We start from the raw sequence: 24,252 nt of genomic DNA on the forward strand, positions 1-24,252 counted from the left end.
CCTGAAAAGAGGCAACGGGACGCTGCTTTAGAAGCTGACACCGTGAGAGTACCACACAAGGGGCGGTGGCCGCGAAACCCTATACCATCATGCCAATTTGATTGAGTGGTGAAGACTGGAATCCAACCTATGCTAACGTCGTAGTGAGCATAAATTAGGGCATTGCCGTAGAACTGATGTGCAATGCCTACTAGCCATTACAGGGTAGTCCTTGAAAGCATTGCTCTAGCCACACCTTCATTTTGAAAAATAGGAAGGGAGGTAGGATCAATAAATCAATGGCCGGATGTCAAGACAGATGCCATGCTTGGTAGTCTCAACACCTATTCCCGGTTAGCAGGAAGGAGGGGAGCAGAGCGATCATCTGGTCAATAACTTTGGCACAATGAGACTAGCCGACAGGAACATTGGGGTTTGGCACAATTACCATAGAGACCATAGCTTTTATTCACTGTTATTGAATGACACTGTTATGAAACATTTTATTGGTTAGTGATCAATCATCTTCCTCCTTGAAGAGACACACCCTTTTCCCATGCTCAGGAGGAGGCCATACTCCTTGTTGAATGAGCTTTAATGCCCCTGGGGCATTTTATGTCTTGTGAGTCATGTGCGAGTGCCATAGCATCCACGACCCAGAGGGACATTCTTTGCTTTGAGATGGCCAAACCTTTTGCGTGGGCTCCAAAGCAAACAAGAGTTGTTCTGATACCCTGAATTGACTTGTCTGGTCAATGTACATGCATAAAGCCCACACCGGGTAGAGCATGTGTAATCTCTTAGCCTCGTCCAACTCAAGGGAAGAGGAGAGAATAATTTTAGGGTAACATCTTGAGCCCTAAAAGGGGTTTCCAGCACTTTGGACACAACCTTCCCTGAGCTTAAGGATAGCCTTTGACAGGCCTAAACAGGAGTTACTGACTGAAAGGGCCTTAAAGTCCCCAAAACATTTTACTGATGCGAAAGCAATTAGCAGCACAATCTCCAAAGAGAGTATGTGTGTGCTTACTACTGTAGTGGCTCAAATGGGGAGCCCATACGCACATTTAATACCAATGCTAAGTCCCAGACCGGGATGATAGCAGGGCAAAAAATGGTCTTAGCCATCTCACACTGTGGAGAAATCTGCTGACCAGAAGGTGTTTGCCTATAAACAAGCCCTCAGAGGTCATGAGTGGTCATTATGATAGAGATGTTAACCTTGAGTGTGTATGGAGTGAGTCCTGCATCCAAACGCTCTTGCAGGAAATAGTGTATTGTCTGCACAGGTCAATGCTTTGAGTTTTCACCCCAGGAGGAGTACCAATCAGCAAAGAGTCTGCACTTTAAGGCATACAACTGTGTCGTTGAGGGGGCCCTAGCCTGTAATAAGGTGTTTTAGACCTGTTGTGACAACCCTATTGTGTCAGACGACTCCCTTTCAGAGACCAGACATGCAGTCTCCATAACTCTGGCCGAGGATGCCTGAACATGCCTCGAGCTTGCGAGAGCAGATACCTCCTCAAAGAAATTTCCCATGAAGAAGCATTCACAGCTCTACCACATTCAGGACCAGTAGCTATTGGGCCATTTGGCACAACTAGTATCACTGTTTCCTTGTCTTCCCGATCTTGCACAATACTTGATGAAGCAAGTTGACTTGGGAAATGCATATACCGTGTTTCGCTGGCCATCTGTGAGCTAAGGCGTCCAAGCCTGATGGACAGATAATTGTGTAACATGCAGGAGACATGTCTCGCTCCAGAGGATAATTTAGTTCACCAGGTTCAACAATGGCTGATATGACCATACTCCTCCTTGGTGGCCACTACTGCATTGCGGTCCGCCAGGACGTGACACTTTGACATTTGACCAAAATGCTCTCAGAGCCAAGAGGAGAGCCAGCAGTTCCAGGCGATTTATGTGCCACACAGTTTGTGCACTCTTCCGGGTGCCAAATGCTGGACGTCCTACGCACTATGCAACTATGCTTCTATCTGTCTTGCCGAGTGTTACACCTTGCTGGTAATACTCCCAACCTTTTTTGTGCCACGGCACACTTTTTACGACTAAAAAATTTTACAGCACACCACTATCCCACATAGGCTAACCATCATCAATATTTTTCCTTTTCAAGAACTTGTCTGTGTTTTCTGTCCATCTTAGTAGCGTGTTTACTTGCAATGTTTGAAATTCGGCTATGCAAAAAAAAAAGTCACATAGGTAGGCTACGCTGTTTGAGGTCACAGGTGGCAAGAGTGCTAAATGGGTAATGAAAAACAACAAATTTGCTTCTTTTCTAATTTGTAGATTTGTTCTTGCAATGCCACAACAAATTACAGGGATGCAAACTCATTAGGGGCGAAAAAGACAATCACTGGTCCACGAAAAAAATTTCTGAGGATATTTTTTTTAAAGAATAATCTAAAAGCACCAATTCCAGCGATTTTATTGCTTCAAGTTTATTCAAGTTTACAGTTGTGCAGAATTAGCTGCAAAATAAAGAGTATTTTGGTGAGGCTTGCTTCTGTTTCACAAATTTGTTCAATTGTATTAAGTGATTAGTTCAGCGAACCCTTTTGGAAATGTTATTAGGTGGCGACAAATGAGCGTCTTATGTGCTATGAGTTTCAATAACGTCCTTACCTTCTCCTTCATTAAAACTTGCATGGCTACAAATCTACTGACTTCAGTATAAGAATTATAAACACAAAGCAGATCTATGGTATCATTTTCCTACAGTAGCCTATTTAAACAGCTGAGCATGGCTTTTATCAGAAAAGACCACAAAAATAGACAAATAATAATAATTTTGAGTTTCAATAGTTTTCTTTCGTCATTGTAAATTGCATTTCACATGAGTTGAGTGAGTCGAGGTGTCAACGTTCCGTTCAACACCAGCGTCAAATGCCGCATTGCCCTCCACATGACAAGAGTTGCAGAAAGTGTCACAGAGGGGCGATTTTACGAGTTTGCCACGTAAAAAAGCAGGAGGTGTACACAATAAACAATGAAAAATGCTTTGAATGGAGACTTATAAATGTCCAATTCAAGCACCTCAAGTCCAGTATGGGCCACAGCCCACCATCCTACTACGGCTGTAGGAGCCATTCTGTGCCTTGCACTCTGGTACTTCCTGAGGAGGGTTGGTCGCATTACGAATTAAAGCACATAGCCGTGTTAGACTGTTTGACTGTGCTCAGAGATCTTGGTGACCGGAGTGTCAGTTCTTGGCATGGTGCTTTTAATGAGCACCGCAAAGGTGGATGCAGCCAGAGACCTTATTTCACACTGAATAGGGAGAAGGCCAAGTCACAATGTACAAAAAAGGGAAAGGGCAGCACTGGCTGCAGAGCTCGAAGGCACTCTGACAAAAGCACACCTTTCGCTTTTTCTAATGGCAGGGTTCTCTCTAGCTTGAAACTTGTCAATCATAGGAGAATGGACTGAACATGTTAAGCTGCCACCAAACTAGCAGGCTCCAAACAACTCTATTTTAGCTGAGAGTGTCACGCAAACAGTCTGTTTTGCTGAGATTTTGCTCTCTTCTGTCTGAGTTGTGACGTACTTGGTGATACAAAATTGGTAAGGGGTGACAAACTTTCCGACTCACCACGACTCTCTCTCTCTCTCTCTCTCTCTCTGATTCCCTATCATATAGAGCTCGCCAAAATAACACCAGGAGTATCATGTGAGCATAAACAGCTGCAGTTGAGTGAATAAGGGCATTTTCAGACTTGTACCTTGCTTGATTTGTTCCGAAACGGTGGCTAAAATAGTTACATTGTTGCATTTTCTTCATGGTTTGATTCGCTTTCACAAGGTAATATTTCAAAATGGACCAAACTGTAAAATTTCCGTTGTGGTTATTTTTATCCATCATTAGTTGCTTTTGCATTATTTCTGCATTAAAAAGTACTTGTTTTCATGGTCACTGAGCGTTCCCTCTCGTGCCTGCACACTTGTACACAGGGTTGGAAGGGTTCCTTTTGAAATGTATTCCACTACAGACTACAGAATACATGCTGTAAAATGTAATTTGTAACATATTCCATTAGATTACTCAAGGTCAGTAATGTATTCTAAATACTTTGGATTACTTCTTCAGCACCGGTAGATTTTTTCACTTGTTTTGACTATAAAAACTCTGCCAGTACAGTAAGACAAAATACACATGTTAAAAATACATTCTCTGCAGTGTTATCTTATGCAGTGTTGTTTCTAAAACAAGATTAATCAAATTGATCTTGTTTTAAGGAAAACAATACAAAAATTATTATGAAGAATACGATTTTTGCTCTAATATAAAAGGTCTTACTAGAAAAAAGTAAGATTAGATTATGATCTAATGTGAATTTTCTTGATAAAAAAATATGATCGTGCCTGGTAACGTGCATGTAAAATGGCTAGAAATAGCATTTTAGCTTAGCGTAAAGCTGACAATTTACACAAGGTTTATTTCTATTTCTTCTGCTCCAAACTTACTTCAAACTTACTTCTCTGCCTGCTCATATGAATGTAACACATCATGAGAAAGTGTTTCACCGCTGTTCAAATGCACTTTGGATCACATCATTTATATGTATAGATGTTTTCCATCTGAAAGGACTAAATATTAAATGAAACAAATGACAATAAAATGCAAAGTAATCTCTTCAGTAATCAAAATACTTTTTGAATGTAACTGTATTCAAATTACCAATGATTTAAATTGTAACTGTAGTGGAATATTTTGTATTTTAAATACGTATTCCCGTTACATGTATTCCGTTACTCCCCAACCCTGCTTGTACACAGAGTGAAAGAGTGAAGCCATGTTTTTAATCTGTCAAAAAGTTGCTGATGCACGCCTGCCTTTATTTGTTCTGCCACAATCCAAAAAGGAGAAGTGATTGTGAAGAGGACCTAAATCTAATATAGCCGCCAAAATGCTATATCTGTGCTTTAAAAATTAATTACAGTGACAAGCTGACCTACAGAGTTCTTCTCTGTCCAGGTGGTCTCAGACCGATTGTTTTGGTGTGCATCCGAGTGCGATTGCCGTGTTTATATTTGCCTTTTATGAACCGAACCAAGGGAGAAAACGTCCCAGGTTCCAAAACAAATACATCAAACGAGCCAGTTGTTAAAATGCCCTTAGGAAGCGTTAATCTACCTTGTGAAAGTGTATGATTGTGTATTTATCACCTCGAGGCTTGCCGTAGAACTGGCATATCCATATGCAGCTTTCATTGAGTAAAGAAATTACATTAAATAAAAAACAACTGTTGTGGCTCTTCTTTCTGATGTCATTTTAGAGTAGAAAAAAAAGGCAGGAAAAACACGTGGTGACAGAATCACTATGGATCACTATTGTGTTTGTGATGATTTGCAGCTGAGTACAATAAAAACGTTCAGATCAGCTTGACGTCTTGTTAGTTCTTCAAAAAAAGAGCTCATTGGTCACTTGACAAGAACACAAGAGCCTGCCCTGGCGACAGAATTATTTTTTCAAGCAAGCCTGATGTGCTTTTTCAGTTTTTGAAGTCTTGTCAGTTCTTCAGAAAAAGAAGAAGCTCATTGGTCACTTGACAAGAACACAAGAGCCTGCCCTGGTGACAGTATGATTTTTTCAAGCAAGCCTGATATGCTTTTTCAGTTTTTGAAGTCATTAACTCAGCATGGAGTCCCGTTGGTCAAGTGATTAAAATCAATGGCAGATGCTAATTCGCGCTTTGCTAGTCCTGAAGCATTTCCAGTAGCAGCATTTTTTTAACCCAGAACTGTCAGTGCAAAATGACTAGTGCATACTTTTAGAGTGTAGCTAAAACAGATCAAATAATATATGTGCAAAAACTGAAAAAAAAGTGGGTGAGGTGTTAACAAATTTCAACATCAAACATTTACCTGAAGTGGCATATCCAGACGTGTTGTTGATGCTGAGCGTCTATGCAAGATAGGCGATGAAAGTGTATTGTAGTGTAAATGCTCACAATTATTTCTTAAGTGGCAATGTCGAGAATATTAGATTGCTCCTGCTATAATCAATGAAGCTATTAACGCTGCAAGCGTGTAACTTGCAGACAAGGTACTTTTTATTATTATTATTATTATTATAAAAATACTTTTCTTGTTTGTCTCTTCTGTGCTTGCTTTTATACTGCTCTAGCTACTATGAGATCTTGGCAGTGCGATACTGCAGATTTTGTTGAATTTTGTGTGACAAATTGCTTATGTTCCTCATTTTTAAGTCGCTTTGGATAAAAGCTTCTGCAAAATGACTAAAAGTAAATGTAAATGACTTGCGCAGCTTCATTCATTAAAGTCAACACACATTAGAGTGATCTATAGTCACTTTTTAGAGCTCTTAAAGAAAAGCTCTGACTTCACTATCCAGCTAAACTACTTATCAATCTTAATATTAGTTGGCAAAAATTGTATTCACCTATTAGAAATGTGTGCTGCTACATATCCAGCCAACTCGCTTCACTGCTGTAGTTCATGTGTCCATGCTTTAGTAATTCTAAACACTTTAATTTCTGTTTGTTCCAGGAATCCAGGGAGCATCCACCTACCAAACAACATTGTCCAAATTCTAAAAATATTTTAATATTTATTTTATTTAATATTTTATGTCAATCATGTTAACGTTAAAGTTAATCGTGTTGAACTCACTAAGAATGTAGCACCTCCTGCTATTGTTTTGAATTAGTTTGACAACTAGACGGAAATGTTTAAGTGACAAAGACATCACTTCCTTAAACCGTCGAATAGTCCTTGAAATGGTCTATATTGACATGGCAACATCCATATCATCCATATGAAGGAAACTTACTGACTGGGCACTTACACATCCTTTATCCAGTTGACCCTGCTTTTAGGACTCAAGTCAGAACTTCAAGTAACTCAGTCTCAGAGGCGGCTTTGTCCCTTTTCCCACCTTCGGGGATAAAATGGCACATGCCTTACCTGAGTGCATATTTGTTTCACTAATTCACTAATCTCCCCTGAATGTGATCTCATCATGTGTGCCAATTGTCATGCACCGATCATCACGTATAGATGAAACCACTTCAAACAGAGAAAAAGGAGGCACACGAGGCTTGAGACGGCAAAAAACCCTCCTAAAATCTCCATGCTCTGTATCCCTTCCTCTTGCATCTCACTCATATGGTCCCTCGGGATCCGCAATGGAGCATTAGCTGGAGGAGAGCGGAGTGGTTTCAGCATTCAGAATGAAAGCAAGTCGAGAGTGTAGCATTTTGTGTTTCATGTGTTCGCCATGAACGGGCAAACTGCTTCGTATGGAGGAAAGGAAGCACGCAAGACTTGAGCCTGCAAGATACCTTCCTCAAATCTCAGTGCTCTACAGTATGTCCCTTCCTCTCGAGTCTCACTCAAATGGTTCAGAACGAAAGCAAGCCGCTAGAGTCAAGTGTCATGAGTTTCATACTCTCATATTGAATGCAATCAGTCTCGATAAGCACTGTTAAGAGCAGCACTCAAGCCCGTCAGACAGAGGGATATATTGCCTGCAGGGGGAAAACACTTGTGAAACATTTCCATCTTTAAAAAGGCATACTTTTCAGCAAGTGGCTATTTTAGTTTTCTTCAATATACTCTTTTAGGAGTGCAATGTAAATGCATTACTGTAACAATTCAAGGATGGCAAAGGAGGAAGCTGGGACCAGCTTGACAAACACGTAGATATTTAATAAAGACTTTTCAGTGTGTAAAAAAAAAAAAAATGCACTGCATTTCAGCCAGCTACATATGAACATAAAGACATACACACAGACAGGCTTCGTGCATCTCTCTCTCTCATCTGCCACTGTCTCCTCTCCTTAAATACTCCCACCGCCCCTCACTGGAATGCAAGACCGGTGTGGCACACAGGTGGAACTCATTCACCACTTATCTTCCCGTCCTCGCTCTGCCCAGATGCCACTCGGCCCTGCCCTGCTCACCACATACCCCCATTGCCAAACTCAGGTCGGGAAATTCTCCGGCCTGTGACCTACTCCTAGGTGCCCATTTCTAGGGAGGGAGCACTGGCGCGTCAAGGTGGTCTCCGGGTCTGACCCGCACGTGACTGGCAGTGAGAACAGGACAAGGGAGGGGTGGGGGGGAGAACAGAGTGAGAGAGGAGAAAGCAGAGAAAGGAGAGAGAGACGGGCCGGCAGACACGCCGTCGACTGGCCCTCAGCTCCCTGTACTGCTTCTGTCCACGATACTGGGCAATGGCACTGGACCCCTCAGCCATCCCTTTCGGTTACTGGTTGACGCAGTGCTCCAGCACCACCGAATTGAGCACTTCCTCGGTGTTGTGATCCACAGTCAGCGGCGAGGACTCCTTAATGACGCATCCTTCCTCCTTCCCAGGTTTCTGCATCAGTGTAAAAATTCTAGGATGGCAAAGGAGGAAGCTGGGACCAGCTTGATAAACATGTAGACATTTAATAAACACTTTATAGTGGGTAACAAAACAAAAACACGCACTGCTTTTCAGCCAGCTACTGTATGTATGAACATAAAGACACACACAGACAGGCTTCGTGCATCTCTTTCTCTCGTCTTCCGCTGTCACCTCTCCTTAAATACTCCTGCCATCCCTCACTGGAACGCGAGACCAGTCTGGTACATAGGTGGAACTCATTCACCACTTATTTTCCTGGCCTCACTCTGCCCAGATGCCTCTCGGCCCCACTCTGCTCGCCACAATTACAAACCGAAAAAGAAATGGTTTCAAGGTCACCGCCCTCTGTGAGTTTCCCTCATAAAAAGGAAAGCACTGTTAAACAAACAAACCCCCCAAATGTGGTGAGCATTTTGTTTATTATTATTTTTTTTTTATTTCTTTTTTTTCTCCCCTTTTCTCTCCAGTTTGGAATGCCCAATTCCCAATGCGCTTTAGGTCCTTGTGTTGGCGTAGTGACTCACCTCAATCTGTGTGGCGGAGGACGATAGTTGCCTCCGTGTCTGAGACCATCAATCCACACATCTTATTACGTGACTTGTTGAGTGCGTTACCGCGGAGACATAGCATGTGTGGAGGCTTCATGCTGTTCTCTGCAGCATCCACACACAACTCATCACGCGCCCCACCAAGAGCGAGCACCACATTATAGCGACCACGAGGAGGTTACCCCATGTGACTCTACCCTCCTTAGCAACCAGACCAATTTGTTTGCTTAGGAGACCTGGCTGGAGTCACTCAGCATGCCTTGGATTCGAATTCGCAACTCCAGGGGTGGTAGTCAGCGTTAATACTCGCTGAGCTACCCAGGCCCCCTAATGTGGTGAGCATTTGACCTAATATAACACTGTGGTATTTGTATACTAACTGAATTTATACAATTCTAGTGATTCAAAACAAAAACAAATTAACAGTTGAACGGCATGCTATTGATTCTAACTCAAACAAATATTGAATTCACTCCAGATTCAGAACACCTTTTCCTATAGGAGGTCTGTTAATGTCAACTGGAATTTGAAAGTCTTATATCTGGCTTACACAATTTTGCAAGCGACATTTTCCTGTCAAATGATGTCAGTACAGTCTGTTACACCAGCTGACCATTTCACAACTTCCAAAACCACCTGATCAATCCCAAATATTATTCTAAATCCCTACATGTGTTCTTTTTGTGATAATAGGGGAAACTGGAGTTACTGTAGTTGTCACACTTGTTATTCCAGGGAATATTTCTCAGGGAAGGTTTATTTTTGAAAGTCAGTTTTCGTACAGCCACATACTTAAAATTCAAAACAAAAAACATTTCTTCCTACTGGTTGAACTGCAAGCGGGCAGTGGAGCGTGCATGTGCACTTAAAACTGTGCCACTCTAGGCGAATTTAGCAGAACATGTTCTGACTTGACACAGACTGGGCTATTTCTTTTTTTCCCTCTTTGGAATCAGAGATGTTCCCATTCCAGACCGTTGTGCCCCAATTTATCCCCTGACCACTATTGACTTTTGGGGGCAATAAACTGTAAGTTACCACATTGGAACCTGCCATTCAACTCCCTTTTATAGGCTTTTCAGTCAAATGTATAAAGTGAAACAAAAATGAAACGCAAAACAATTCATGAAAAAAAGTTACTTAGACAAATATCAAACCATTGTTTAGCCCAACAAATATTGCAGTTAATGAATTGTAAATGTATATCATTCACAGCATGTCAACTTGCCTCAAAAAACATGTTACAACTTGCCCCGAGCTGGCATTTATAAAAAATAACCTTGAACCTCTACATCTATCAGATAGTTAACCCTTACCTGAATTTATGCTGGTGAGGTTTTATTGTGTTCACATGTTGACTCAGCAGCTATTATTATATGCAATATAAAAGTAGTTTTGGTAGTTTTGATTGGATTTTCGAATAGAAACAATATAGTTATTGAGAGATAGCGTTTGGGACAACTTCTCAGTGTGACAACTAGCCTCACTTGCCTCTTTTACTTCACAGCAGAATCAAGCCGTCAATATTGTCTGATATTTGGAGATGTGAATTTTAAGGCTTTTGTGTCTCTCTTGGTGAATGAAGATCTCGAAACATAATTGGACAGACATTGTAAGCTGTCTGTATATTGCTAAGACACCAAAAACTGCCTTTAACAGAAAACATGCAAATGAGAATGAATTTCTATCTTTCTAAAAATTTGTTAAAATTATTCTGATGCCGGTGGTTTTTATTTTTCTTAAATGGCTTTTTGATTGTTTCAAACCTTTATTACACATAGACTTGGGTAGGAAATGAAAGAAGATTAGAACAACCACTCATAACTCAAAGGCAGCTCATATCTCAGGACTCATGTGGTTTACACTTGTAATCACAAACTTGGAGGTGATGGGATGTATTGATCAAAGATGCATGCTCAGATGGTGCTGCTACTGAGTGTCTAAAAACAGTGCGATATTGCTGAATATTATTCACTGTGAAGCTCAAATAAACAAACTTGACACTGAAAAATGATATTTGTTTGTACATCTGCACAAATGTGCAGTTAAACAGATTTATTCAATGGCAAACATTACATAATGTTTAACAGATCAGTAGTTGAAATATGCTCATATATGATAACAGTTTTAAGCAACTTAAAAATGTATGGATTTTGTTGCATTACATAAATGGAGATCAAACAAAGTAGCATTTGCGAACAAATGCTTCAAGAGTGTTTTTCAGATCTAACTTCACTTTTCTTGCCATTTTTGCAAATAGTTTTACCCTCCTCCTGGTCCCAAGGACAATTTTAGGGAATGTACAGTATGAAATTAGTTCCCCTTAAGTTTGAACAGTTTATCTGATGTGTTTTCATTTAAAACCTAACAAACTTAGTTTTTTAAAAACATGCTTGTGGTATCTTTCATTAAAAAACTGCTACTTGGTTAGATTTCTTTTGTTATCTAATGCAATTACATTCATAATTTTTTTAAGTGTAGTGTAATTGTCCAAATACTTTTGCCACTGTGTTAATGAAAATACACTATATGAATCAAAGTTTGATGACATATCTAGCCATTTGAATTTACATTAACTAATGATTTGCTAGTGTTAATATTGAGAAAAAAAATTGCTCCATGTGGTAACATCTAAATAAATTGGGTTTACTCAATTCAGAAATGTCATTTAATCTAACTAGATGAACTTGAAAAATTAGATTAAACCAACAAAAGTAATGTATAAATAGGTCCTTAAGGTAATAATTGCAGGTTACCACTTTTATTTTATTTTTTCAGTGTAGGGTAATAATGTAATGCTATGTAATATTTTTGTAATATTATCAATTAAGGTTATTCTGAAGTGCAACCAGGAATAAAGTAATCACTTTAATCAAGGAATATTCCAGGTTCAATACAAGTTACGCTGAATCGACAGCATTTGTGGCATATTGTTGATTACCACAATAATTTATTTAAACTCATTCCTCCTTTTGTCTACAGTGGGCTCCAAAATTACTGGCACCCCTGACTGGCAATGCACAAACAATACTTAAAAAAATATAATTATAGAGATAAACTCAAAATACCAACATGTGAGAAATACTGTACTTTATTAATGTTTCAATGGAACCAACCAAAATCATTTATTGATTTAATTAAAAATCAATGTCCTCCAAATCAAGGTTTCACAATTAATGGCACCCTTAAAGATTATTGTAAATAACATCTACCAAAGTTAAACCAGGAATTAAATTCCACTTAATTAAGTTTATCTAAGTCTTAAGGAACTATAGCAAGCATTACATCACTTCCTGTTTCACTAGGGTATAAAAATGAGGTAACACGCATGCAATATCGCTTTGTCATCAAACACCATAAAGAAAACAAAAGAACTGGCAGTTCAAAAGAGACAGATGGTCGTAGACCTTCATAAATCTGGTTATGGCTACAAGAAGATCCACAAACAATTGAATATACCACTGAGAACAGTTCAGGGCAATTATAAAAAAAATTAAAAGATATGGAACAGTTGAAAACCTCACGGGTAGAGGACACAAATGCATTTTGCCCCACAGGATAGGGAAGAGGATGGTGAGAGAAGCAACAAATTCCCCAAGAATCACTGTAAAAGAAATGCAGGCCTTGGTGGGGTCACTAGGTTTCAAAAAGCACCATCAGACGCCACCTCCACAACCACAGGCTCTTTGGAAGGGTTGCCAGAAGAAAGCCCTTTCTGACACCAAAACACAGACGCATGCGCTTGGAGTTTGCCAAACGTCATTTAAATTATGACTGGAAGAAGGTGCTCTGGTCAGATGAGACCAAAATTGAACATTTTGGTCAGATACAGCATTGACAAGGAGAGGCATCTCATACCCACGGCGAAATATGGTGGTGGGTCAGTGGCGTTTTGGGGCTGTTTTAATTCCAGAGGTCCAGAGGCACTGGTTAAGATTGATGGCATAATGAATTCCACCAAGTATCAGGCAGTTTTGGCTGACAATCTGGTTGCCTCTGCCAGAGGGCTGGGACATGGCCGTAGGTTGCCTTTCCAACAAGACTATGACCCAAAACATACCACAAGATCCACACAGAAATGGTTCAAGAATGGTGACAACAAAACGTCTTGGTTACTGATGTAACCTCTGTTCCCTGATGGAGGGTACGAGACATTGTGTCGATGTAGTGACACTAGGGGTTCGATCTTGAGAGCACCAATCACCTGTGCTTAAAATAGAAAAGGCCAATGAAAATTGGCAAGTGAAATTTGCATGCCACTCTCCACCCCAGACATACGGGTATAAAAGGAGATGGCTTGCATCACTCATTCATATTTATGTTGAGGAGCCGATAGTGAGTCCCGACCATGTCAGCGGCCGGTTCAGCACTGCGGCAGGAGGGACACAACGTCTCGTTCCCTCCATCAGGGAACAGAGGTTACATCAGTAACCAAGACATTCTCTGTTTATCACTTACTCGACGTTGTGTCGATGTAATGACACTAGGGGTTCCTATAGGAAATGCCGCAGGCGCTGAACCGTGTCACGAGTTACAGAAGAGTGGACATGGGCAAGCTGCTGCATGCCTCGCAGCAAGTGCTCAACCACGTCATGACCTTCCAGCGAGTTAGGTAAGGCGTCTCCCTAGTCCCATTAAGGGGGAAGGAGGCACTTACCCAAGTAGGCTACCGGTGGTGACTTTCTTAATTTTCTGTTAAGCAATCTCCCACCGAGCACTTTCTAGAATAGTGCTGGGAAGTGCTCTTCCCTCTCCAAGAAGGAGAGCACTATGGATACCACATCCTGCCAGAGGGAGGTTAACATGTGGAGCATACCTCACATGGACTTACCAATGGGGAAGTACACATATGCGTACTTCGAGGAATGCGAGGAAAATGGCATCCACAATCCAATGGACTAATCTCTGTTTGGAGACTGTTTTCCCCTTCTGCTGTCCTCCAAAACAGACAAAGAGCTGCTCCAAGCATCTAAAGCTCTGCGTGCGGTCCAGATAGATGCGCAGGGTGCGAACTGGTCACAGCAACGACAAGGCCGCGTCTTCCTCCTCTGAAGGGAGCGCTTGCAGTTTCACCACCTGGTCCCGAAAAGGAGTGGTGGGAACTTTGGGCACGAAAACGGGCCAGGGTCTCAAGATCACATGAGAGTGTGCCAGCCCGAACTCCAGGCATTCGCTGGTAACAGAGAGTGCCTACAGGTCCCCCACCCTCTTATGGAAGTGAACACCACCAGGAGGGCCGTCTTCAGGGACAGAGTGCTGAGCTCGGCCTGCTCCAGGGGCTCAAAGGGGGCTCTCTATAGGGCAGGTAGGACCACCGAGAGATCCCAAGATGTGATCAGGCACAGACTAGGAGGATTCAACCTCCTCGCGCCTTTGAGGAACCTGTTGATCAGGTCGCGCTGTCGTGAGGGTCTCCCGTCCAGTGTATCATGGTGAGCTTCTATGGCAGCCACATACACTTTCAGGGTAGAGGGAGACAGCTGTCTCTCCAGCCCTTCCTGAAGGAAAGACAGCACAGACCCGACGGCGCATCTCTGTGGGTCTTACCCATGGGAAGAACACTAGTTAGCGAAAAGACGCCACTTCAAGGCATACAGCCGCCTCATAAAGGGGGCCCTGGCCTGAGTGATCGTGTCTACCACTGCTGGTGGAAGACCTGCATCAGCCCTGGTTCGGTCCTACCCTCGTGCAGATCTTTCAGCGCCTTGGCCTGGTGGACCTGCAGGATGGCCATGACATGCAGGGCGGAAGCAACCTGACCCGCGGCCTTGTAAGCCTTCGTCAGTAAAGAGGAAGAGAACTTACAGGCCTTGGAAGGGAGCCTTGGTCAGTCACACCAGGTGGCTGCACCCTGCGGGCATAAATGCACCGCTATGGCGCGCTCTACCTGGGGAAACTCAACATATCCCTTAGCCGCTCTGCCGTCGAGGGTAGTCAGAGTGGACGAGCCTGCGATGCGTGTACGGGCAGTAAAAGGTGCCTTCCACGACTTTGTTAGCTCCTCGTGCACTTCTGGGAAGAAAGGCACCGGGGTGGGGCACGGCCGTGAGTCACGCTCTGAGCCCAGAAACCAATCATCCAGCCACGAACGCTCAGGGCAGGGTGGAGGGTTCCACTTCAGCCCGATGTTCGCAGCTGCCCGGGCAAGCACGGCTGCCATCTCTGCGTCCACCTCATCCTGTGCTCTTCTGCCCATGGGCAGGAGCTCAGAAGATTCGTCCGCTTCCGATAGCAGAAGCCCACCATCCGTTGCCGCGACCGAAAGCTCATCCTTGTCGCGAGCCACAAACGACACATTATACCCGCCCTGAGGCAGGCCGCCTGCAACGCTCGACAGCTCGTCCGGACAGAATGAGCGTGCAGGGGGATGGGAGGTCCACAGGGGCTGAGCCGGCAGAAACGCTCCCATGTCCACATCCAGATCGCCCGCGATGCTTGCCGACCCGGCCAGCTGAGCATCAGCCCAGGACGGACTGGGTTGGGGAGCAGCCGCGGTGGCTCCTTGCTTCATGAAGAAGGAAGAGATCAATGACCGCAACGTTCTTATGGGCATGTTCTCGCAATGAGAACACAACCCTTCCACGAAAGCCGCCTGGGCGTGTTGGCACCCCAGACACTCGAGGCAGATTTCATGGGTATCCAGAGGGGAGAGATAACGGTAACATTTAGTAGCACAAATGCGGAAGAACATTTTTAAAAAGATGCCAAGCGTTTGCGTGAGCTCTTTTAGAGAAAATATACTCTTTTGAATATACTCTTTTAGCACCCGTAAACTCAGGCTGCCGAAGCGCCCAGGGGACGCACCACACTCGACCGTGCGAGGGTGACCGCTGATGTGCGGCGTAAAAAATCCAGCAGTGTAGCAATAGGTCAGAGAACAAACACACAATCATTCAGCTCCAAAGAAAAAATCTGAATGAGTGATGCACGCCATCTCCTTTTATACCCGTATGTCCGGGGTGGAGAGTGGCATGCAAATTCCACTCACCAATTTTCATTGGCCTTTTCTATTTTAAGCAAAGGTGATTGGGGCTCTCAAGATCGAACCCTTAGTGTCACTACATCGACACAACATCGAGTGAGTGACAGACAGGGAATCAATGTTCTGCCATGGCCATCTCAGTCGACGGACCTCAGTTTAATCGAAAACCTGTGGGCCAAGTTGAAGAGGGCAGTTGATAAGTGCAAACCCAAGAATGTGAAGGATCTTGAAAGGATCTGCATGGAGGAATGGTCCAAAATCCCTCCAAATGTGTTCCTTAACCTTGTATGTCAAACATTACAGGAAAAGACTCCATGCTGTTATCCTTGCCAGAGGTGGTTGCAATAAGCACTAAATGAGAAGAGCCAATAATTATGAAACCTTGATTTGGAGGACATTGATTTTTAATTAAATCAGTAAATATTTTGATTGGTTCCACTGAAACATTAATAAAGTACAGTATTTCTCACATGTTGGTGTTTTGAGTTTATCTCTATAATTATATTGTTTATATTTGTTAAATTATTGCTTGTGCATTGCCAGTCAGGGGTGCCAGTAATTTTGGAGCCCACTGTGTGTGTGTGTGTGTGTGTGTGTGTGTGTGTGTGTGTGTGTTTAAGCTACAGTGAGGCACTTTCAGTGGAGGTGTATAGGGCCAATTTTTGGAGGGTTCAAAGAAAGAAATGTGAAGCTAATAATTTTATAAAAGCACTTACAATAATGTTTCTCATTTATTATTTGAGCTGTTGTTTTAAGTTGTTTTTATCATAATGTTTATGGTCATTTTGGGGTTTTAGGGTTTTTGGCGTTACGTGGTCATTGCAGTGAAGTTGTAAAATTGGATTTATATTTACACATAAAAGGTTAGAAAGCAAATGTATCTGCTAAAGTCATGTAAACATGAATATTGTTTACGTCTTGTAGCTATACTTTTGAAACAGTCAGTATTTTAATGTTTACAGATTGGCCCCATTCACTTCCATTGTAGGTACCTCACTGTAACCCAGATTGTTGCTTTCTTTAAAAGGAGGGACAAGTCTAAAATTATTTTGTGGTAATCAATATTATGCCACAAATACTGTTGACTGAACTTGTATTGAACCCAAAATATTTCTTTAAGAATGAGTTTTCTCATCAGAAATGTAAAGTTTTAAACATTAATTTGTCCTCCAGTGGGCTTAGGACATTTACATAGCAAAAAAAAAAAAAAAGCTTAATCAGCTGCAATTAATGTTCACGTGATGGAATGGAAACATTACAAACATCCTGCATGCACCCCAGCACATGGACAGCTGTTAATTAATGAGGAACAAGCAGAACCAAGCCACCTGGACGAAAAGGTCTAAATAACCAATTACAATCCAGCCTCTGTGTTGGCACTGATGACTTTGATCTATTCACCCCCCATTACGAAGGGTTTAAACTCTGAAAATCCTATATTACTGATAAATCTGAAGACAGTGTGAGCTTTACACAAAGCTTTACTTTATTTCTTCTATTTTCTCACCATCTCTGCTTTTGCTTTGTTTATTCTCCCCTGGTATCTTAAAAGTGAAAAAGATATTTAATTCAATTGAAGGGCCCAAGTGATTCATTTGGATGTTTTCTCTTTCCTTTCCTTACTGTTTCTTAAAGCCTGCATCTTCATTTCTGTTTGTGTACATTCACTTCAACAATGTTCGGCACAGATAAGACTATTTTAGAACAAAGTGTTGAGCCACAGATGGTCTGTCAGAGGCGTTTACGTTCCCTGGATTTGAGGCTGTTTGCTCTGCTTAATAAAAGACTGTGTGCCATCTTCTGTGGCCAAATTCAGTCTGGCAGGCTGTATTAAATTACCCAACTATTGACACCATCAAATTACACTGATTTGATTTAATTGTAAGGATGTGTTCACTTTTCCGGTGTTTCATGAAAAGTCCATCTGCCAATTTTTATTCTGAATAACCTGCTTATTATTTTTAGAACAATCAGTTATGATACAAAACACAAAAGTGAAGTGTTTAGTTTTCTGTGCCACTTTTTGGGTAAACTATGCCTTAAGTATTAGATTCCATTGAGAGGTCCAATAAATGTCATTGGAACGTATCCTTAACGCTAGCCAGCTTAGAACAGTTTGCAGAAATATAGTAATTTAGTGTTTATTAGTTCAGCATGACTGTGCTATATCTAAAATGTTGTCTGATAACTTTTCTCTCTCTCTCTCTCTCTCTCTCTCTCTGTCTCTCTCTCTCTCTCACTCTATCTATCTCTCTTCTCTCTCTCTCTCTCTCTCTCTCTCTCTCTCTCTCTCTCTCTCTCTCTCTCTACCTGTCTCTGTCAATCTCTTTCACCCAGTGCTTGGGACCGTCCCAGCTGAGTGCCAATGCAGGGACCTGGAGCTTGACTGTGATGGTGCACACTTTAAAGACGTCCCCACAGTTTCCATTAATGTCACCATGATGTGAGTTTCGTGCCCTGTGTATGTGGAGTGTGGCCACAGTTTGTTGGGTCTCCTTGGATAGCTAAATTAATGTTTATCAGTGTGTGAGAGACCAAGGCCCTACTTCTGAAAAAAACGTGAGAAAATATGAAGGAAACTGAATCAGCGTCACAGCATGCACAGTGTGATGGGGGGGGGGGGGGGGCCTTAATAGCATCCTTTTTAAGTAGTTTTCTACTTTTTAAGTAGTTTTCCACTTTATCTCCTATTATTTGCTAAATTTCTACAAAATGCATTTATATTATTAGCATTAGAAAATAAGTTGTCAGATTCTTGTTAACACATTATTTAAATTTTCAGCTCCCAATGTTTGCATTGTTTACTGTATTACTAGATATTAAGTTTGCACCTTTGAAATGGTTCTTGGAAACATCTGCCAATTTGTGTAAATGCTCTCACACACAATATGGAGTACCCACTATTAATAAAGCTGCTTAGAGTTTTATCATTTTAAAAGTGCTATGAGCGATTTTGGTTATTTCAGTCACACACCCTCTTTCCAAAACCCCACCCTCCCAATACATGTTAGCATAAGTGACAGGCATAGAGTGTTTCTAATTTTTTGGCTAGTTTTCTGAGTGGCTCTTATTTACGCATGACTGGTGTGATACCTCAGCACAGCTACTTAGTGATATCTGTTTAATACCAGATTTATAGTGAAATATATGTGTGGTATTCAAAAACAATCACTTTTAGCACCTTTAATTAACTGCTTTAATTAACTTTAAATGAAGTACCCTTCAATTTTTGCTGGTCTTTAGATGATTTTGGAGAATTTAAAACTGAAATAATAGCATTAAAGATAATAATGCCTACATTATTCTCCACACAACATGACTGTGAAGCCTTGTTCTCATTTTTGCTCTGGGCCTCATATACCATAAATCTGTATTGTTTACCTATATTAACTGTGACTGTTATGAACCTTTCTAGCAGATCAGGAGTTTTTAAAAAAATGATTTGAAATGCATATTCATGTACAGTATCAGCAAAGGCTTCTTCTTAATTAGGCCCAATTTCCTGTATTGCAACTCTGTTGTATTTTCTGCTGTTCATTAGTATGCCACCACCAAACAGTAAATTCGCATCTACCATACAGTTATTCAGGGAACGTGGCAAGGTGTATTAAATGCGGTGTCACTCTCTGATTTCAAGGACAAACACTGCCTTCTCTCTAATGCCTTTATAGAGATTATTGTTTTTAAAAGCTTAATCTCAAACATTCACTTTGTCTCCTTCTGAATTTAAATATCTCAATAATTAAACAGACTTGAGTCTAAATAACCTGACTAAACAACACTTCTCATTCTTTGACACTCAATGTATCTGTGTTTATATTAGCAGTAATGCTTTCGTAAATATCGCTGCAGCTTATTTGCAGATTTATGAGTTTATAAAAATGGATTTGACATCGGACAGATGGTCAAATCAATCCAAAAGTAATCGGATCTAAATAATATTAATGTTTCAATTCCATGTGAAATCTACCTTGCTCAACTGAAATGGTCTCTGGAAATACAGACATACTGTATTCGTAATAATTATGGCAGTGCTTTGACATCATATGTTGACTTTGATGATCAATGTCCTTCTCAAATAACAGTGGATGCAATTCACTTCAGAATTGTTTTCTGTTACATAACAAAGGAAGAGATGTCAGTGGTCACACTGCCATTGGCTTTTCAATGGGTGTTCTCATCCATAGAGCCCACCAGTAGGGTTCCGGAAATAAAAATCTCATAAATTTTCCCATTGAGAAATTGATTTTTAGCAATAATATATAAACCTTTCAAGACAGACCTACCATAAGCTCTGTTAGAAGAGGCTGTTAGATAATACTTCTTTAGGGGCTATTTACACAGGAATCATTTTTCTGTCTGTCTGCGCTGTTGTGGAATAGTTTTTCTATATAAATGCATTAGATGTACGTCTTTTAATGTTGCGTCACATCTTGCAGCTTTTTCAGTGTCTAGCACAAGAGTGCAGTGTTTGGAAGACACTGTGTCATGTTAAAACAACTTTGTGTTTTAACCCTTCTGTTTTGGAGAAATTTCCAAACAGTTGTTTTGTTTGGGGGGGAAAAAAGACCCGGTAGAGTACAGTAGATATACAGCACCTTTTTTATTATAAAAATTAACATTGCCATGTTGTTTTCATACTTAACACAAGCTTTTTAAAATAGCATTTCATCTGGAAAGAATGTCCCCTATATATCAGTGGTGGTAATTAGAATACTTACAAATTGTATTTGTTTTAAACAAACACAAAATCATGGTTTTTATTAAAAAACATTTTTTTTTTATTTCAGACTATAAATATTCTGGTGGACAAAAATTAGAGAAAAATCCCATAAACTCCATTGAACAGTCCCCAAACATGTCTTGCGATCAGGATTTTATAGAGACTGTATGGGCTAAGACTTGAACCAGTAAGCAACCATCTTGCTACCATTTAGTAATTCCCTAGCAACCACATAGCAACACCCTAGTAATCACCCCAAACATTCTGACCTTGTATAGATAAACAATTATCTTAAAAATGTAATGCAATTTAAAAAAATAATAATTTATTCATTGTTTATTCATTTGGCAAAGAGAATCCAAAGGCATTTTAATCAAAAACAAAATTAAGATCTAGATGAAGTTTTTCACTGTTTAATTCTTAAATGGATCACAAATGACCTGAACATAATTGGAGGGTTAAAAATGTGTCTCAAGACTCGTATTCTGTTCCATTCGTTGCACTGCATCTAGCCTTTTTTTTTTTTTAAAAGCATTCTGTCTCAACAGCCCCTTGACAAATTCCTGGTCAAGAACTACACTACCCATAATTCTAAAGAGAGATGCACCAATCAGAGAAGTCGCTGTTACCATGGAAACATAAACCATGCTGACAAAGTTCAGCAGTGACAGCAAACTCCCATGAAGCATTGTGATTGATATAATCGTGTCAATCTCGCAATATTCTCCAAACAAATGATTCCAAGTTCAGTCATGATTCTATACTTGGTGCAAACTGATAGGTCCTTTGACATCTTTTAAGCTTGCATGGTGCAGCTGATGGGTCCATTGTCATGTAATCTGTTAGTCAATCAACTTGCGTAATCTTTTTGTGTAATACTTATATTTCCTCAGTTGTTTGCAGGTAAGTTGGTTTCACTGCCTCGTGCTACAGGAGTTTTCTTTCCGAAACCCTCCTTCTCCCCAGCACCACATGTCTAGAACTGCTTCAAGGGGATTGTATGTATGTCTGATGGTGCAGCCCCAGCAGCAGCATGTCTTGCATTCTCAACACAGCATGTCTGTGTATGCTCTAACAGTAGCTAGTCTTCATACTTTCTCTGCTGCAACAGCGGAAGTAGATCTAGTCCACCAAATCCAAACCTACCAACTTGTCATATCCATTATAACACCTTAATTTTTCTCCGAAACTTGTCATGACTGAACTTATAAAAGTCTATAGTGTAAACACAGGTAAAGTGGGACACTTTCTGATAATTTGTCATTGGCTTTGTTTTCAAAATATAATCCAAATCGATGTCATCTCTTACTATATTTTTACGTCTCTGTTGAGCTGGGAAAAAAAAGTGGGTGGTTACTGTTGTGCATTATTAAGATATGTGTTTTCTGCAAATACACTAATTTTGGTTTTCCTTTCATAGACTCTCTTCCTTTCATATAATCTCTTGTTCTTTCATATCACAGGTCCTTGCAGAGGAACCGGCTGAGGAAGCTGAATGCTGACATGTTCTTCAAGTACCAGAGCCTTCAAAAGCTGTAAGACCCTCTCAGCTTAAGCCAGTAACATCCACTTTTTGTCATTTTACTGTGTCAAGTGTATAATGCTATGATTGCTCTGGAAAAATGCATTCTTGGCATTATCTCAAATGTTTACCAAAATGTTGCTTACTCGTTTTCACTGTGCTGTCCTAGTGAGAAGTCTGTGAGGAAACTTTGAGTAAGAATAAACGTTCCTCGTGGAATAAGATGTTCTGTGCTCTCTGCAGGAGTTTTATCTGAGTCAAGCCAAACACACTCAAGAACTGAAGAACTTAAGAGCATCCTTTTTTTAACCTGTGGAAAATGGCTCAATGTTTTGTTTTGTTTTGTTTCTGCAGCTGGTGAATCTTTGTACGTGTTTGCACGTCTCAGTCAGATCTGCTTGTTTGTTGTGTGTATCGTCTGGTTCTGTTGCATTCAGGAGTGTCAGCTCACTCAAACAGAATCAGCCCATATTTTTGTCCTTGGCCAAACAACATACTTGATCTAGTGGCAGATGGAGGCTTTGGTGTATGAATAAATGTAATCTCTCAGCATTGGCAAAAACTTATCTGGGAATACAAACCATAATGCCTCTATTTTAGAGCTCAGAGTCAAGTAAGTGGATATTTTAGATATCAGGATCAGGATGAACCGTTGGATATGAATACACTGTAATTTAATATTAGCCATGTCTTTAGCAAATAGCAAGTAAATACTGTAAATGTGTCTTTAACTAGATTTTAACATTTTGAGTGGTGCCTACCTGTACAAATCGGGCGACCACAATGCTAGGGTGTTGAAATGGTTTTAGCACATTGCTATGCGGTTGCTAAGGTGTTGAGGGTGGTTGCTTACTGGACCAAGTCAAAAGAGTTACAAACCCAAGTCTGTATAATATTCTGGTCACTAGATATGACTCAGGTCCTTCTTTCAAAGTCAATGGGATTTTATTTTTGTATTTTTTTCACATTTAATATCGAAAGAAATCTTATAATCTAAGAAACCAAAATAAAATCTTTGGAAACACTTCATTAATCATTAAAAAGTCATCAGAATTATTACAAAGTGCTTTAGATCAGTTCAGAAGTACATGTACTTTCAAATATGAATTAATTTGCCATTTCTAACAACGTCTTGGTTACTGTCATAACCTCCATTCCCTGATGGAGGGAACGAGACATTGTGTTGATGTAGTAACGCTAGGGGTCGCTCTTGAGAGCCCCGAACACCTCTATTCTTTTGAGAAAAGGCCAATGAGAATTGGCGAGTGGAATTTGCATGCCATGCCCCTGGACATACGGGTATAAAAGGAGAAGGAATGCCCACTCTCATTCAGGTTTTGTGCTGAGGAGCCGAGACAAGGTCTGGCAGCATTGTGGCAAGAGGGACACAATGTCTCATTCCCTCCATCAGGGAATGGAGGTTACGAAAGTAACCAAGACTTTCCCCTTCTGTCACTCACTCCACGTTGTGTCGATGTAGTGACACTAGGGGTCCCTATGGAAAAACACCACAACAGGTGAACCGTGTTACATGAACTGCTGATGCAGGTGCAAGCAAACTGTTGCGTGCGTAATAGCAGGTGCATCAGTCTGCACGTAACCTCTCCATTGCCCCAAAAAGACGTCATGTAGTTCCCCACATCCCTGAGGGGGGGGAAGTGACGTAATTAGCATGGGAGCAGACCACGCCAGCCGCGGCCTTTTCTCTCTATGTTTTCTCTCCACAGAGTATTAGATCCGGCTGGGGCCATCTACGCTATTATACGCATCGGGGAAGGTGTTCTTTTCCATTCCTATTCTTTCAGGGGGAAAAGGTGGTAGGTCCTGCCTCAAAGGGGAGGAGCTCTACAAACATGGCAGCTGGGAGCAGAGAGGGCCCTGCCCAAGGGAGATACGGGTCTGCCGACAGGGAGACCGTACTGCGGAAAATACATCACAGGGTGTTACCTGAGTAACTATCCCAGTACAGGGCATATTAGTACCCATAGTGCGAACTCCTCCACCAAATTCACGAGCCACGGGCTAGGGAGGAATGACATCTAGGGTCCACGACTTCGTGAACTTGACTGGGGGTAAAAGCACACGCTTTTGCCTCAGGGAAGG

The 24,252-nt window shown here is 41.2% G+C and overlaps 1 protein-coding gene across 1 annotated transcript in view; it reads left to right on the plus strand.

The window, feature by feature from the left end:
• The window catches only part of LOC127417563 (relaxin receptor 1-like), a 120,406-nt gene that overhangs the window by 57,890 nt on the left and 38,264 nt on the right, over window positions 1-24,252 (plus strand). Inside the window, exons 4-5 of the mRNA XM_051657564.1 lie at window positions 18,242-18,347; window positions 22,091-22,162. Of these exons, the coding sequence (XP_051513524.1) occupies window positions 18,242-18,347; window positions 22,091-22,162 (178 nt within the window). The remainder of the gene's footprint in view (window positions 1-18,241; window positions 18,348-22,090; window positions 22,163-24,252) is intronic.

This window comes from Myxocyprinus asiaticus, chromosome 27 (genome assembly GCF_019703515.2).
Source record: "Myxocyprinus asiaticus isolate MX2 ecotype Aquarium Trade chromosome 27, UBuf_Myxa_2, whole genome shotgun sequence".
Classification (NCBI taxonomy): Eukaryota; Metazoa; Chordata; class Actinopteri; order Cypriniformes; family Catostomidae; genus Myxocyprinus; species Myxocyprinus asiaticus.